Here is a 17,435-nt window from a genome sequence, read left to right as displayed (position 1 = left end):
CACATGCAGTCAGCCCAGAGCTCATGCTTTTAGAGCCGGACAGATGTGGGTTCAAGTCCTAGCCCTGCTACTTCCTAGCTCAGTGACCTTGGACAAGTTGCTCAGCTTCTCTGGGCCTCAGTTGTAGAATGAAGCTAAAACCAATACCTTCCCCTTTAGATTGTTTTGAGGTTTCGATGAGATAATTGTGTAAGCCCTTAGAATGGTGCCTGACACAGAGTAATTGCTCAATAAACGTAACTATTGCTATGATTCCTCATCTCTTTCACAAAAGATTCAAGGTGGCCCATGATTACATTCAATATAGAAGACTAAAGAAATTGTGCAAGGATTCGGGGGCCACCAGACCAGTAAGACCAGGAAACAAACAGAGGTGGGGGGGGTTGGCGACCTGCACAGAGTCCCGCCTTCTGAATGTGCTGCAAACAGGTGACAGGGGTGCCACGTGGGAGTTTCATGGTTTAGGTGCTTCGGTCAGAACCCAGAGGAGCCTGGGTTTCAGGGCTCTCAGAGCTGCCCACTTCTCACTGCTGTGGATGTCTCTGAGGCCTCTTTATTTCTCAAGCTCCTTCGGTGCCCAGAGCTGCCTGTTGGTGTCAAAGCACAGGGGTGGCTTTGCTCCTGGGGTGAATCCCGTGCCTAACTCAGGGCGGGTGGGCTCACAGAGACAACAGGACATTGGGTCTGAGAGGTATTTGGAGATGGAAGAGACAGGCTGCACTGCTATAGGAGTGGCTGGGAATCAAGGATGAGCCCTGGGATTTGGGTGCAGTAGGCCAATGGAAATACTGTTTGTGGAGATGGGAAGATGGGCAAGAGTGTGTGGGGAAAATGACTTTCTCCTTGGGCACACGAGATGCCGTGGGGATTTCCAGCGGATGGGCGGGGAAGAGGGTGGGCTTTATACACACACCCAGACCTCAGGCGGCCCCCACTGCAGAGTCCGCTCCTTGTCAGCTTTTGGGTGACATTTGAAACAGGTTAGAAGAGAGTGTAGGGAAATTAGACAAGAAAGCTCATTAGTTAACTTTTTCTTTTTTTTTTTTTAAATTATTTTTGAGCACCTGCCATGTATCAGGGGCTGTTTTTGGTTCTAGAGACACAGCAGGGAACAGGACAGACAAAAGCTCGTGTTCTCCCGGATCTTACATTCTCGTGAGGATAGGAGAGACACTTAATAAATAAGAAGTGGAATACATCACATGCCCACTGGTGCTATGTGCAGTGTGGTGGAGGGGACGGTGTGGGAGCGGGGGCAGGGGATCTCCCCCTCACATGGGCATGGTGGTGCAGTTCACACAGAAGGTCAGGGATGGCTGTACTGAGCAGGGACATTTGAGCAGAGGGCTAAGGGAGGTGAGGAGCGAGCCCGGGCCACATCTGGGGAGCAGCAGCTCAGAAGCTCTGAGGCAGAGCGAACCGGGTATGTCTGGGGAGCAGAGAGGGGGCCAGGATGACTGGATGGAGTGAGAGGGGAGAGGAGTGGTGAGGAAGCCGCGTGGGCAGACCGTGCCAGGCCGTGTCCACCCCTGGAAGGGTCCGGACCCCTGCAGGGCTCTGAGCACAGGAGCAGTGCATGTGGCTTTGGTTCATACAGACCCCCTGGCTCTGTGTGGAGACTTTAGGGATGAGGCTGGCAGAGGGAGGGCAGGAGGAGGCAATGCTAGAATTTCAGGCAGGGGAGGATGCTGGCTGAGAACAGGGTGGTGGGGGTGGCGGGAGAAGTGATCAGATTCTGGATGTTTTGAAGGTGGACAAATGGGTTGCTCATGGGTGAGTAGGGCGTTGGAGGTGAGAGACAGAAAGGAGCGGAGAATGACTCCAAAGCCTTTGGCTTGAGCTGCCGTTGAATGAGCTGGGAGGCTGTGAAAGAGGCAGGTATGCGAGAGGCTCAGGCCTTCACCCTGGAACACTCCAGCATTTAGAGACTAGAGGAAGAGGAACCAGTAAAAGCCACTTCCAGTGTTGGCGGCTGGTGCTGGGCATGTGGGGGGCTTTCTCGGGGCCTGTGCTGACTGAGGAATTGTGGGCTTGGCCAAAGCACCCTCAGAGTAGCCTATCTCACTGTCACTGTCCTGAGCCCCCCAACCCCAGGCACCTGCATCTTGTTGCTAGTGGAGGCAGGGAGAGGATGTGGTTGACCATGGAATGTGTCCATCCACTTCAGCAGCCTATCTGTGGCTTGGCCTGGTGTGGGGACACAGGATGGGTAACTGGAGCCCACGCAGGTGGATGACTTCCAGGAGATGATTGGAAAGGCAGCTGACCTTTGGCTTGGGTCAGGGAAAGGGGAGGAGGGTGTGCCTGTGTGGGTCTCTCTGTGTGGGAGAGATCTGTGACAAGGATGTGACCTTGGAGCATGGTGACAGCCTGTCTTGACTTCAGGAGGCACCCCCACCTTGTACCTTAGCAGGAAAGCAGGAAGAACACATAATTGTGTACGGCAGGAGGGTATTTTTGCTTTGGACATGTCTTCATTTCTAACTCTAGGTTTTTCTACCCTTTAAAATAAAATGTTGATTGAATCCCTGCTGAATCAGTTACACATGCGTTCGGCTGCACATAACGGGAAATCTGACTTATTAATAAGATATTCTTCTCTCACATAATTCATTGTCTGGAGTTCGTGGTCCTAGAGCTCAACAATGCTGTCTGTACCCAGGCATCTCCTGCCTTTTTCTTTTGCTATCCTCGTATTTTCTCGTGAGTTGCCTCACAGTCACAGGTGGCAGCCATGGCTCCAGACATCACATCTGCACAGAACTATGGCCAAAGGCTGTCCTGTTGGAGAACATTTATTCTTTCTGTGTATTGGGGAGGAAACTTCCTACAGTCCTCCCTTCCCCTGCATGGTCTTTTCCTTAGGTCTCATTGGCCAGATGGGTCTGACATATACCCCTAAACCAGCCCTTGGGGAAGAGAACCGGGATTGCTGATAGTGGCTTAGAGTTCCTCAGGATTCATTTCTTGTGACTTCAGGAGGGAGCTTGCTAGGCATTTTTCAGACAATCAGAGTTCTTTAAACGCTGAGGATGAGGTGGGCATTGGCCCTTGGAGAGACAACTTGCACTCTCTTATCAGCTCCGGATCGGCTTGGTGCGTTATCTTATTTGATCCTCAGAACAACTTGAGACAAATGCAGTTGTTCCCATTTTACTGATGAGGAAACTGAGGCTTGGGTTATGTAACTTGCCCCAGGGCACACAGCCATCAGGATCCTCTGTGTGTATGTGTGTTGTCCTGATGCCTTCATAGTAACGATCATAACGCTCTGTATTAATGATCGCTGATTGAGTCTGAGCAGAGACCACCTCTCAGGAGTGTCAGAGGCCTGGGAGAATCCAGGGCAAATCTGAGAATGAAATAAAAATATGGATGAGGAAAGGAAGCTCAGAGAGCCTGAGGGATTGCCCAAGGACATGGCCAGGGCAGAGCGGGGCTTTGAACCGGGGGAAGCCAGTTCTGGAGTTTGCTCTCTCCACCTCTCCACTGGGTGATTTCTGGGTCTGTGTCACTTGGGCTCCAGGACGCCCCAGGCTGTGACTGTCACATGCAGGGCAGGGGGTCAGAGTGGGAGAGAGCAGAGGTGGGCCAAGGAGCCAGGTGTGGGGCGGGCACAGATTTGCAAGCTTCCATGCTGGCTCTGCAGAAATGTACCTGGAATGCCCACCACGTGGACTTCTACGACCAGGCAGATGGCAGGTACTGATGGCAGCAGGGTTCTCAGCAGGGGCAGGGGCAGAGAGGGGTCGGGATAGGAGAGGCGGGGGTCAGGCTGGCAGCTTGAGGTACTGGGAGAAGAGACGCAGGAGAAATGGGAACAGGAAACTTGGCTGCAACCCTAGACAACTAACGTCCCCTGTCAGCCTCGGTTCCCCTCTCCATGGCATGGTGGTGGGGAGTGTCCAGCTCTGAGCGGCCTCCACTGTTACTGGGTAAGCTTGAGCAACTGCCAAGTCTGTCTGTGCCTGTGTTTCCTCCTCTGTCGAGTGGAGTTAATAAGAGTGATTGTCTCCAGGTCAGCCGTACAGTCTGAGTGAAATCTTGCAGCGCCTTGCATGTGGTAGGTCAGTGAGAGGCATCCTTGGGCGGGCATCTTTATGGGGTCTTGGAATTCATGGGTAAAGAGGCTGTCTGGGGTCCTGTGTAACTCACACCTGTCTCCCCCGTTACTCCGTCTCTCCTCCCCACTTTGCCTCCTCCATCTTCATTCCTCAGTGGTTCTCTCCAGTGAAAAAATAACTAATCAGGAACAGCTGACGTTTATCAAATGCTGCCTGTGTGCCAGGCCTTGGGCCGAGGGTCTTGCACAGAGCGTCTCACTCAATCCTCACGAGAACTCGGTGGGATGGAGACCCTCTCCCCGCCACTTTAGAGAGACAGAGGCCGAGACGGGGAGGTGAGTTCAGAATCCGTTTCCAAACTAGGTCCTCTCTTCTCCCTTCTTTCTGTCCCTCCTCCCTTCTCCCATCAATCCCTTTTCTTCCCTTCCTTCCACTTTTTGTGACCCACCAAGTACTAGACTTTGGGTTTTCATGTGGGATGATGATGTGAACATGGCAGGCAGCGTCCCTGCCCGCATGGAGCTTACACCCGGTGGACAACAGACCTTAAGCAAAATGGATACATGGGTGAGGTAATTTCAGACTGCGACAGGGTGGCACAGATGTCTTGCCTGAGTGCGTGTGACCGGTGAACGTTTATTGAGAGGACGGGTGGAGGAAGGTTTGGGCGCTACTTTCGGGTAGTTAAGAATGGGACTCTCTGAGGAAGTGGCACGGCCCTGAGACCTGCAAAGCTGGGACAGGGCATTCCAGGTGTGCAGGCAAGGATGAGTGCAAAGGCCTTGAGGTGTGCAGAGGGCACCTGGGGGCGGGTGGGCAGGTGGGGGTGTCAAGGCAGGGAGGCATGGCGGGGGAGGTTGCAGGGGTCTTGTGTACGGCGGCTTCCTCTGAGGAGGGGAGAAATTGTATCCTTCCGAGAGGGCTGCAGGGAGGCTGCAGGGAGGTGGCAGGGCTTCCTGTTCAGGTGGCACTTCCAGGCCTTCTGTATCTCTGTTGACCTGAGAGTCCCTACTGGCCTTGCTCTAGGAACTCCAGGACCCTGTGGGGAGGCTGGGACTGTGAGCGCCTCAGAAGGCCAGGTGGCTCCAGCTGCCTGCCGGGCCTCCCATCTGCGGAGCTAGGCCTGCCTCTCTGCTCCCCTACCGCCCCCCTCCCCCCACCCCCGGGGCTGGCCCCTCACAGCAGGGGGGCAGCTGCTCTGGATATGGCCTGTCATAGCCACCTCCCCTGGCAGGGTTCCGAACCACTGGCTTGGGGTCCTGTGGGAGAAATGTGTCTTAATGGAGTCAGCCAGGGCAGGCAGTGTGGTGAAATGCCAAGGCCAGAGGCTCTGCCCCAGGCCTTCTGCCCAGGGTCGGGTCCTACTGCCTCTGAATAGCACCCCTGTCTCCTCTGGTTGGAAAATCCCCTCTGGCTGTGGATGGGAGGGGACAGGCGGGGCCTCTCAGGACTCCTCATTCTGGGAGGCATGAGAAGAGGTGGTGCCTGTGGCTGTCTCTCTGGAGTTCAAGCTCATTGACCTGGCTGCGAGCTCCTACACGATCTGGCCCCTGCTGACCACTCCTTTGTTCAATCAGCAGACAGCTACTGAGCAGGGACTCTAGGTCTGCCCCGTTCCCAGCACTTAGGATTGAGCGGGGACACAGCAGTGCCGGCTCCTGGCCCTCATGGGCCTGACTCAGCTTGTCCACCCCGGGCCGGCCATGCTGCCTTCTGGTTTTTCTGCGCTCCAAGCTTCTGCCCATTTCCAGACCTTTGCCCCTGCTGTTTCCTCTGCTTGACAATCCCTCCCACCTGCACATGCGTGTGCACACGCACAACACACGTGTCACACACTTGGCCTGGATGTGTTGAGAGTATTTGGTTTGCTAGCAACAGAAACAGGCCCTGGCTAATTGATGGGGGAATAAAAAAGATGACTCACTGAAGGGGGGTGGGGCACTACACAAAGTCAGGGCAGGCCTAGGAGGCCTTAGGAAGAACTGGCACCTGGAAATGCTGAGAAGCTAGGGCTCTGTCCGGCACACCACTGCGGGGGACAATCAGCACTGCTGTTCCTTGTCCTTGGGATCCTCCACTGAATTGTCATGTTCCTGGGGCAGGGAGCATCCCGTTGGCCTCAGCCTGACCTAGGAGGGCCGCAAACCTTGATCGACTGTCCCACCAAGATGATATCCCACCTGGGAGAGTTGGCCCCAAAGGCCAAACCCGCAGGGTCCAGCACATGGGCCGTGCCTGTTCATTCTTCATGTTTCAGGTTGGATGTCACTTCCTTGGGGAAGTCCTGAGATGAGTCAGATCACCTTGGTTCAGATTGAATCAGTTTGGAATATTTTCATTTGCCAGGATAACAAACCCAACTGAACAGTGGCTTACACAGACGCCATCTATCAGGAAGCATGGAGCTAGGTGGTTCCAGGGCTGGTGTATGGGCTCAGTAGCAGACAGAAGAACCTTCCGTTCTTCACCCCACCATCCTCAGCATCTCAGCAGTGTCACTATCTTGCTTATCAGGGAGCCACTGCAGCCCCCAGCATCACTTCCTCATACGACTTCATCCCAGGCAGGGAGGGGTGGTGCTGCTTTTCCCTTTTACCTGGAGAGTGGGGGAAGGTGTTTTTCAGAAGCCCCTGGTAGGCTTCCCCAGTTGTCTTATTAACTGGTGCTTGGTCAGTTAGCAATTGAACTTGATTTCTAGTATTAGAGACACAATTATGGAGGCTGAGCCTAATTAGAGTTTGTGTTTCTGTGGCATGAGAGAAGTCCAGAGGTGGGTGGTTTTTGCTGCCAGAGTGTCTCCTGATATCTTTGGGGACCACACTCTGTGTGTCTTTCTGCTCTGCCTTCCTTAGTGAGTTTCCAGCCACCAGGGCACCTTGTAGTCTAAAGTGACTGCAAGAATTCCAGCCATCACATCTTTGTTCCAGGCAGGAGGAAGAGAAAGAAAGGGCCAGGGACAAGGGGTTTTGCCAGAGCATCCCACCAGTGATTTCTGCTTATAGCTCATTGGCCACCTGTAGCTGCAAGGGAGGCTGGAGATGGATGAGGGCCTCCCATTCTCAGGGAGGAATGGGAAAGGTGTTGCTAGGCAACCAACATTGTCTGCCACTTAAAATCTCCGTGTTTTCTTTGCGGTGTTGATCACAGTACAATAAAATAGTCTTGTTTGGAGTTAATAATCACAAATGGGGCCGGATGTGGTGACTCATGCCTGTAATCCCAGCACTTTGGGAGGCCAAGGCGGACGGATCACGAGGTCAGGAGATCAAAACCATTCTGGCTAACACGGTGAAACACCATCTCTACTAAAAAATACAAAAAATTAGCCAGGCGTGGTGGTGGGCGCCTGTAGTCCCAGCTACTCGGGAGGCTGAGGCAGGAGAATGGCGTGAACCCGGGAGGCGGAGCTTGCAGTGAGCCGAGATTGCACCACTGCACTCCAGCCTGGGCGACAGAGCGAGACTCTGTCTCAAAAATAATAATAATAATAATAATAAAAAAATCACAAACATGTTTTGGGGTTACTGCAGTAAACAGAATAGACAAACCCTCGCCCTCATGGAGCCTACTTTCTTGGGTGGTCGTGGGCTTCTCGCTGGCCGTGCATGGCCTCTCGGATGCTGCCCACCTAACACCCACCCCTTCTTGTTCCATTCCAGGGAGACTGCCAGACTCGGGAGGAGGCAGTGGCGCTCGGCGTGGGTCTGTGCAACAATGGCTTCATGCACCACGGTAACCGCCCGCACCTGCAGCCCATTCCCCGGGACCTTGTTCCCTGGAGCTGATGGTTTTGGGGAGTACAGGAGGACTGAAGCCAGGTCTATGGCTCTCTAGACCCCCGGGGGTTTGGGGTGGCTCACGAATCCCACCTCCCTCCCCTTCTCGTTCTGAACCGATTGAGAAATGGTTTCTGGTGTCCACTGGGGACCAAAATGGCTGGAAGGACATGAGCTAGATTTGAAGTCCAATCCATGGATTTCCTGTGCCCTTCTTCCTGGGTGGGATGTGGCCTTCCAGGGTAGACAGCGAGGCCAGATGAGGCAGGCCTGGCCCGAAGGCCTCCGTGGGGAAGGAGGAGCTGTGCCCCTGTGGGACAGTGGGCAGGTGGGTTGTGAATGCAAGAGGCAGGAAGCCCTTCCTGGGATGTCTGCCTCTTTCCCCAGCCTCCTCCCTCAGATAAGTGGCCTTTCTTTCCACTGGGAGAGAGGCAGGTATTGTGGAGTGGGTTCTGAGATGTTCCTGAAGCAGGAAGGTGACAAGAAGGAGGACGAAGTGGCTCCATGGACACTGGTTTAAATTACAACAAAAGTTAGTGTTCCGTGTGCCCGGGCTCTTTCTAGACACTTCACGTATATTTATTAGTTTAATACTTACAGCAACCCTTTGATACGGGTATTAACATCCTCCCCATTTTATAAATGAGGGGATAGAAGCTCAGATAGTTAAGAAACTTTCTCAAGGTTACATGGCAAGTAGAAGCCAGGATTAGAAGCAAAGCTATCTGGAGCCAGGATTAGAACTCAGGCTGTCTGGAGCCGGGATTAGAACCCAGGTCATCTGGCTTTACAGGCTACACACTCAACTGCTGTGCTATGTAGCATCTCCCCTTGAGGGCCCTGGGGGAGCCCTGAGTCTCCTGTCCTTTCAGCAGGACAGGTAAACCTTTAACCCCTGCCAAGGTGCCATTTTCCTGTTTCTAGAACATTCCTCAGAGCCTTTGCACTTGCAGTTTCTCTTGCCAGGGTGCCCTGCCTGCCTCATCCCTGCAGGTGGCTCAGTGTTTCTGCTCAGTCAGCTCCTCCCCGGTGAGGGCCTCCCCACAACCCTGGCTAAAATAGTTCCTCCCCGTCATCACTCTGCTCCTAGCTCGGATTCTCTCTCTCCGTCTTTTTTTTTTTTTTAGACGGAGTCTCGCTCTGTCGCCCGGGCTGGAGTGCAGTGGTGTGATCTCGGCTCACTGCAAGCTCTGCCTCCTGGGTTCATGCCATTCTTCTGCCTCAGCCTCCCAAGTAGCTGGGACTACAAGCGCCCTCCACCACGCCTGGCTAATTTTTTGTATTTTTTAGTAGAGATGGGGTTTCACCGTGTTAGCCAGGATGGTCTCGATCTCCTGACCTCGTGATCTGCCCGCCTCGGCCTCCCAAAGTGCTGGGATTACAGGCGTGAGCCACCACGCCCGGCCGGATTCTCTTTTTTTTAAGGGGCTGTTCTCTCCCTGTTAGGCGAATCCTATCCCTCCTTTCTGTCTTTGTTCATTCTGACATCATGTGTGGTGTCTTTGGTGTTCCAGGCACCGTGCCAGGCTCTGGGAGCAGAGTGATGACCAGGATAGATAATAGTCCCGTGTGTGTGTGTGTGTGTGTGTGTGTGTGTGTGCATGTGGTGTGTGCAGGGGAAGGAAACAGGGATGCCAGCGAGGAGGTGGTCATGATAGTCCAGGAGAAGGAGGATATGACTGGGACCTGGTGGTTGCAAGGGGTTAGAAGTGGTCAGATTCAGAAAACCCTGAGCCACAGGAAGGCCTTTTGGCCATTTCTCCTTTCTGATGTTGGCTTTTTTAGTTCTAACTCAGAGATCTACAAACTCTGTCACAGCTGCTTAACTGTAAGCACAAAAGCAGCTACAGACAGTATGTAACAAATGAGCATGGTTCTGTGCCAATAAAACTTTATTTAGAAAAGCCGGTGGTGAGCCATAGTTTGTTTTTTGAGACAAAGTCTCAAAATCTCTCGCTTTTGTCACCCAGGCTGGAGTGCAATGGCGTGATCTCGGCTCACCGCAACCTCTGTCTCCTGGGTTCAAGTGATTCTCCTGCCTCAGCCTCCTGAGTAGCTAGGATTACAGGCATGGGCCACCACACCCAGCCGGGCCATAGTTTTTTGAGCCCTGGTCGGCCTGCTGGATTTACGGTTCCCTTGGCAGAGTGAGCCACGTGCTGGAGAGCTGAGAGGCCTTTGGGTCTATCCCCTGCCTTGTGGCCAGCAGGTCCCTGACTCAACTGACTCCCAATAGGCCCATGTGTCTCTCTGGGTCTCAGTTTCTCCAGTTTTCCATTGGAGGCCTTGCATTCCCCTCCTCTGCACTCAGCATGCCCAGTATTCTGTGGGAATAGGACTCACTCTCTAGCTTCCAGTTTCCCCAGCTGAGGTGGGCAGGGCAGGGCCAGTGTGGACGGCTGAGGGCATTTTCACGCATCTACCTCATCTCACCAAAGTCCTTCATTCCCAGAAGCCGCTCTGTTTCCCTCGGGGCCCTCTGACAGCCCCGAGCCTCCCTCCAGTCAGCTGAGCACAACCTCTCATTTGTGGGTGAGGGTAATTAGGGGTCCTCCCCAGCTGCTATTCCGGGAAGGCTGCTGGCTGTGGACAGTCTGCTGGGCGGTGACTCCCAGGCAATCCTGATGTCCTCAAGGCCTCTGAGGGAGAGAAATTGCAGGGCGTGACCCTGCTCCTCTGTTCCCTGCCACGAACTCAAAAATAGGCTAAAATAGGAAAGGGCCAATTCCAGGGTTGTGCCTTCAGCAAAATACAGGGTGAGGTGCAGGATGGGCGACAGGGAGGGGCCTCTGTGGCACCTTTTGAGGCACCTCGAACTGGGGCCCAACTGAGCCCACAGACCATAAGGTATTCCCACCTTAGGGCTGGTGTGGGGTCCGGCCGTCTTGCTTTAGGCACATATGGGGAAACTGAGGCTTGCTATTTAATCTCCACAGCCACCCCAGCATGTTGGTCCTGTTATTATTCTTGTAGACGAGGAAACTGAGGCTCGGAGAGGCTAAAGGGCATGAAGACAGGAAGGGGCTGAGCAGGGATTTGAACCCAGATCTGAGAGTATCCTATAAAGCCGGACCAGCAGCCTCGAGGGAAAGGTATTGAGGTCGGTAGCTCGCTTGGCTGAGCTCGTGGACTTGAGGGATTCCACGCTGTTTTCCACAAATATTTTGGTCAATATGCAACATTGCAATTCTTCCTCCCACTCCTGGAATCTTCTAACTTAATGTTTATAGTGGAGTCGAAGCCAGCGGTCCCCTGGGGCCTGGCTCCCCAGCTCTGGGGAAAGTGGCAATTTGTGTGTCTGTTTTCTTAAAAAGGTAACAGGAGTGGCCTGAGAAAGGGGCTCACAAACAGGTAGAGTTCCAGGTGAAATGTCCCGGAGAACTAAGGAGAAAGAAACGCCCCCGGCTGCTTTCCACTGAGTCACCACATCCAGAAAAAGCCTCTGTCTTCAGGGACAAGGGGGATGTCTCATGGCTAAGGCAGCTGGTTTCCCTTGTTTCAGGCACCCACTGGTCTCCGACAGCTGCCTTTATCTCTCCGAGCCTTGATTTCCACCTTTGTGCACTGTTTATACTCAACCCTGCCTCATCTAACAGGCCTGGCTGGGCAGTGTGGGGAGAGGAGGAGGAGAGGAAGGAGGCTCGATGAGGGCCCTTCTGCTGCCTACTGCCTGCTGGCTCTGTGACCTAGGGGCCTGAGTCTTAGTCTCCCTGTCTATGAAAGGGGCACAGCAATTCTTTCCTTGTCCAAGGAGTGGATGAACTTGGCATGCCTCCCCAGTGTGCCTGGCGCTGGGAGGTGCCTAGTTAAGTTTGTAAGTTACAGAGATCAGATCACCAATTGGTTGATACTGGTTATTTTTATTCATTTTCCTGGCTTGTCCTAGAAAGGGGTGTTTGTGTGTGTGTGTGTGTGTGTGTGTGTGTGTGTATACACAGAATATATATATTACATATAATATACATGCTATATATTATACATATATAAAATATATATATGTATATATTTTTTGAGATGGAGTTTCACTCTTGTTGCCCATGCTGGAGTGCAATGGCGTGATCTCAGCTCACTGCAACCTCCACCTCCTGGGTTCAAGCAGTTCTCCTGCCTCAGCCTCCCAAGTAGCTGGGATTACAGGCATATGCCACCATGCCCAGCTAATTTTGTATTTTTAGTAGAGACAGGGTTTCCTCCATGTTGGTCAGGCTGGTCTCAGACTCCCGACCTCGCGTAATCTGCCTGCCTTGGCCTCTCAAAGTGCTGGGATTACAGGCGGGGCCACCGTGCCTGGTCAGGGTCAGTATATTTTTGTATGTAAAGGGCCACTTAGTAACAATTTAGGCTTTGTGGGCCATACAGCTTCTGTCACAGTATTCAGCTTTGTCCTTGTGGCTCAAAAGCAGTCACAGATAATGTAAGTACAAATACAAATAGCTGTAGCTGTGTGCCAATAAAACTTTATTCATAAGACCAGGTAGTGGAGCAGATTTGGCCTGCGGGGACTGAGTTTGCCAACTTTTGGTCTAAAGTGTCTCAGCATCATTTCATTCTGAGAGGTCTGAGTGCCTTTTCACAAATTGCTGCTCATTGGAGTTTGCTTATGTTAACTGACTGTTCATATCCTTTGCCCATTTATCTGTGAGCTTCTGGGCTTTTTCTGGTTGATTTGTTAGAGGTTTTATATGTTCTAGGTATTTATTCCTATTGGTTTTGGACACTATAGTTATCTTCACATCTGCCATCTACCTATGGAGTTGTTATCGAATGGAGGTCCTTAATTTTAGTCTAGTACAAGAGGGTCTTATACACAGACTCCTTTTCTTTTCTAGGACAAAGATGTCATCCTATTTTTTAGTTTTGTTAGCTTTAGTTTTACTGTTCATATGTAGGTCTTTAATCCATTAGAAGTTTGTTGTTGTATATGGTGTGAGGTAGGGATTCAATTTCCTCCCCCTGGGCAAGTCAGTTTTCCGTGCATCATCTGCAGAATACCCTGTGATCATGTATCATCATTACAGACTAAGTTCCTGCAAACACTTAGTCCTCTTATGTGATTTCTATTTCCTTCACCTGGTTATTGATCTGTTTCTACTGCAGTTCCACACTGTGTTTGTTACTATGGCTTTGTAACATATTAATATCTTTTTATAGCAGGTGAGGCAAGTTCAGACTTTTCAAGAGAAGTCAGAAAGCCAGATCACTTTGTGAAATATCCTAATATGTTAGTGTTGGCATTTGATTCCATTTTAATAGAATAGTGTTTGCCAAACCAAACGTGTCCATGGCCTAGTTCCAGCCTATGCCTGCCAGTTGGCAAACATGGCTGAAACTTTCCCATGTGAATCTGACCACTGAGTGCACATCTGTGGATCTGCAGTGCTGGAGAAGAGCGAGTTCAGGGATGAGTCCCAGTACTTCCGCTTCCATGCTGACGAGGAGATGGAGGGGACCAGCAGCAAGAACAAACAGCTTCGCAATGACTTCAAGCTGGTGGAGAACATTCTGGCCAAGCGCCTGCTGGTAGGAGCACAGCTGAGCTGCTGTCCCTTCCTTGCCAGAGCCCCCTGCAGGCATGGGAGCTGGGCGACCTTCTGGCTATGCACAGAGAAGGGGGCTCAGTTTGGAGTACCAGAATAGGTAGATTCTAGGTGTTAGGGGGCAACTCTGCAAAGAGGCCAGGCTGCATCACTGGCTGAGACTACCCTCCTAACAAAAGAGATTGGGCTTTCAGGTCTCCCTTCCTGTTCCCTTGCCTCTCCTGTCCCCTCCCCGTACATTGTATAGAGAGGTTGGCCTCCTGAAGCAACTCATCCCGCATACCCCACAGCAGCCCCCATCTTAACACGTGGCCTGCGGCAGGCAGTCAAGACAGACGCTTAGAGAAGTTAGGTCTCTGGCCACTGCCAGGATTGGAGCTGAAACCTGACTCATATGAAGATGGCTCCATTAACTTCTATCCCGTAGTACTGCAGGGACTGCTGTTCCCTCTGATTTCATTCCTCTCACTGTAAAGTCCCCCAGTGCTTCCTGTCACACTTAGGATAAAATTCAACCCCTCCCCTCCCCTTCCCTCTTTCCTCTTTCCCTCCCTTCCTGCTTCCTTCCTTTCTCTTCTGTTTTCTTTTCTTCTTTCTCTCTGTCTCTCTTGTGCCCTTCTTCCCTCCCTCCCTCCCTCCCTTCCTTCCTTCCCTTTCTTTCTCCCCTCCCCTCCCCTCCATTCCCCTCTCTCCCCTCCCCTCTCTCCTCTCTCCTCTCCTCCACCTCCCCAGTAGCTAGGACAACAGGCCTGCGCCACCACACCCAGCTAATTTTTGTATTTCTTATAAAGACAGGGTTTTGCTATGTTGCCCAGTCTAGTCTTGAACTCCTGGGATCAAGTGATCAACCTATCTTGGCCTCCCAAAGTGCTGGGATTACAAGCATGAGCCATTGTGGCTGGCCCTTTTCTTACTCTCCAGTGCCTTGGGGCCTCCCTTTGTATGTGTTGTGCCTGCTGCCTGGAGCATGTTCCTCCACTCTTTATGAAGTTTTGTTTTTCATTTCTTTCAGGCCTCAGCTCCAATAGCACCTCCTCTGCCTGCTTGCCATGCCCTATCCCATTAAGTGCTTTAATTCCAACTACGTACACTCCCTGCATCACATCCTATGTTTCTTTGTTTATTCGTTTATAGTCTGCCTCCCCCACTAAGCAGGGCTGGGCCTGTTTGTCTTGTTCTAGATGGTGTCTCCAGCATCCATGAGAACTGCCTGGCCCATGTGATGGGCAGCGTCTCAGTCAATCTCTGTTGACAGAATGAGTGCCTTTCCCTGTATCCCTCCCACTGGGAAACCCCCAGACCTGTTTCCAGCATGCCTGCCATCCTGCCCTCGGGTGGGACCGCTGCTCCCTAAATTCCCTAACTCCACGTTCTTGGTGGCTGGACACCTTTGGATCTGTGTGATTCGTTAAGCCAGTGGCATGCACAGAGTGAGCACCGGCTCTGTGCCAGGTGCTGTTTGCATTTTGCTCTGTCTCACCCGGCCTGGATCCAGCTGCTTCCCTACTAGACCTGGGACAAGGTCATGGTCCTGTGGGGGCCATGGTGGGGCTGGCTGCAGGCCTGCCTCACTCCCCAACCGGGTTCCTTTTGTCCTGGGCCCCCAGATCCTGCCCCAGGAGGAGGACTATGGCTTCGACATCGAGGAGAAGAACAAAGCTGTGGTGGTGAAGACCGTCCAGAGAGGTTCGCTGGCTGAGGTGAGGCCCTTGGGGATGCTGGCAGGGAACGTGTGCAGGTGGCAGGGCAGAGTGTCTGTCTTCACTGTCCTTGAGGCAGCCAAGCCCAGGAGATTCTAGAATGATCGCTGGCTCCTCTTCTCTTACTGCCCACGTGGATAAACTGAGTCTATTACCTACTGTCTGTAGTGGCTGCAGGAGCTGGGAGTGAGTGCAGAGGCCCAGGGCCCTGGCGTGTTCCACCACTGCCCTCTGCTGGATGCTGTGGGGAGGTACAGCAAAAAAGCAGGTTTCTCAGTCTTCTGCAACAAGTCACAGAGGCTTGAATAAGATAAGCCTGTTGCTGTCCTGTGCAAAGCCTAGAGGAGGATAGGTTAGGAGGGTGAGGGTGTGGCTGACCAAGGATTCAGCCCTGGGGCCTTCCAACTTCTCCTGGGGCGCGTGGAGGTGGGTGGGGGAGATGCACCTGCCGTGCTGGCTGGAGCAGGGGCAATTAGGAATGCTTTGGGCTGCAAGTAGCCACATACCCATGGCCAGAGCGGCTGAGCTGACCTTGCCAGTGATGTCAGCGGTTGGAAGGAGGTGGTTGTGAATCTTGGTTCAGGTCAGCATGTCTTCATGTTTCTTGGCCAGGCCCTCACAGACACAAGGTAGCCACCCTGGTGTGACTCGTGTCCCCACACAACAGGGTCAGGCCCCAGCAGAGTTCCCCCTCAGAAGGAACACCTTTCCCAGCTGCCTTCCCATGAGCTTCCCTTTGTGGCTCGTGAGGCAGAACCAGGTCCCTTGTGCCCCTCAACTGCTTACCACAGACAGCACACAGTCACCCAGTCCTGCCGGATCCCTTGGGCCAGCACCTTTCTGCCGAACACATTTGAGCTTCCTTGGTGAAGAGGGAAGGAGCTTAGTGACCAGTGTGCACGTCTGTCCCCGCTACCCCTGCCCAGGTGGCCGGCCTGCAGGTGGGGAGGAAGATCTACTCCATCAATGAGGACCTGGTGTTCCTGCGGCCCTTTTCGGAGGTGGAGTCCATCCTCAACCAGTCCTTCTGCTCCCGCCGCCCTCTGCGCCTCCTGGTGGCCACTAAGGCCAAAGAGTGAGTATCCTGGGGCAGGGTGTCCAGCAGCCCTGCCTCTCAGGCTGAGTGATGGCACTGTCCTGGTCCCCCATGGCTGGGACCCATTGCTAGAGGCACATGACACAAGCTGAACCTTCATTCATTCAGCAGATGTTTATAGAGTGCCACTCTGTGCTGGTGGCAGTTTGGGCCCTGGGAATCCAGCCATGTGGGGATGCATGTAGTTCCTGCCATTCACAGATCTCAGATCTAGTTGCGGGAGGGAACAGGAGACAGACGATGTGCAGATAGAGAAATAAGACACACGCTGAGCCTGTGCTGGTGAGCGTGGTGCAGATAAGTTTCTATAAACCCGGGAAAGGGGCCAGAGTGTGCAGAGGGATGTTCGTCAGGGAGACATCACTGCGAGTTGAGGTGAAGACCCGAAGCGGATCATAGGGGAGCCAAGGGGATTTCTGGATGAACAGGGCTCCAGGCAGGGGAAGCAGCCAGGGCAGAGGCCCTGAAGTGGGACTGTGTCTGGCACACTGGAGGGGCAGAAGGAAGCTGATGGAGCCGGAGCAGTGAGTGAGAGGGAGGGCTGGGCAGTGAGGTCTGTGGGGCAATGGGGTCCAGGCCCTGGAGGCTCCTGGCAAGGACCCATGGGGAGTCATTGGAAGCTTCTGATCGAAGTCCTGTGGCTGCAAGTGGAGCTCAGATTGTCAGGGGCAAAGGTGGCACTAGGGGGAGCTGAGGAGGCGGTGGCTCAGCAGAGTGCACCAGCAGGGGCAGGAGGAACAGAGCCATGCTGGGGTAGGTACTGGGAAGCAAAGCATTTTCTCTTTGAAAAATTATGCATCTGATTTTTCACTTCTCCCTTTTATTTAAGACAGATCTTCTTTTGTCAGGAGGCATGGAAAGTTTTAAATACAATTATTTGAGTAAAAAGGCGAGCTGACTTAGGGAAAATATGGTTGATAGATGGGTTGGTATGTGGAAGTGGCAGAAAGCACCAAGGTGGACTGTGTCTGCTTAAAGCCGTGGAAACACCTGGGTTTGAGAGCAGGCTCCCAGCTCGGCTTTATCTGCAGGGGCGAATGGGAGGGACAGTTGTGCAGCACAGGGTTGGAGACATGCCCTAGACGGGGATGTGGGCAGGGCACTGATGCTCCAGGAGCAGTGACACCCACTGCCCTCTCTGGTAGGTGCTGCCTCTCTGCTTTGGGGATTGATCCACAGAATGGCCCAGTCCTGCCTTCCTGGGGACTTGCGTGGGTGTTTTTCTAGGTTCGGCACCGAGATGTACCACCAGGTCATTTCAC

At 53.0% G+C, this 17,435-nt stretch overlaps 1 protein-coding gene across 5 annotated transcripts in view; it reads left to right on the top strand.

Annotated features, from left to right (window-relative positions):
• Positions 1-17,435, top strand: part of PREX1 (phosphatidylinositol-3,4,5-trisphosphate dependent Rac exchange factor 1) — a 203,428-nt gene that overhangs the window by 154,100 nt on the left and 31,893 nt on the right. For all 5 annotated transcript variants that reach the window (XM_031656828.1, XM_031656830.1, XM_031656831.1 and 2 more), the window contains 4 exons: positions 7,724-7,796; positions 13,218-13,360; positions 14,985-15,077; positions 16,004-16,152. In XM_031656828.1, the coding sequence (XP_031512688.1) occupies positions 7,724-7,796; positions 13,218-13,360; positions 14,985-15,077; positions 16,004-16,152 (458 nt within the window). The remainder of the gene's footprint in view (positions 1-7,723; positions 7,797-13,217; positions 13,361-14,984; positions 15,078-16,003; positions 16,153-17,435) is intronic.

Source organism: Papio anubis, chromosome 16 (genome assembly GCF_008728515.1).
Source record: "Papio anubis isolate 15944 chromosome 16, Panubis1.0, whole genome shotgun sequence".
Classification (NCBI taxonomy): Eukaryota; Metazoa; Chordata; class Mammalia; order Primates; family Cercopithecidae; genus Papio; species Papio anubis.
This window is presented reverse-complemented; position numbering and strand designations above follow the sequence as displayed.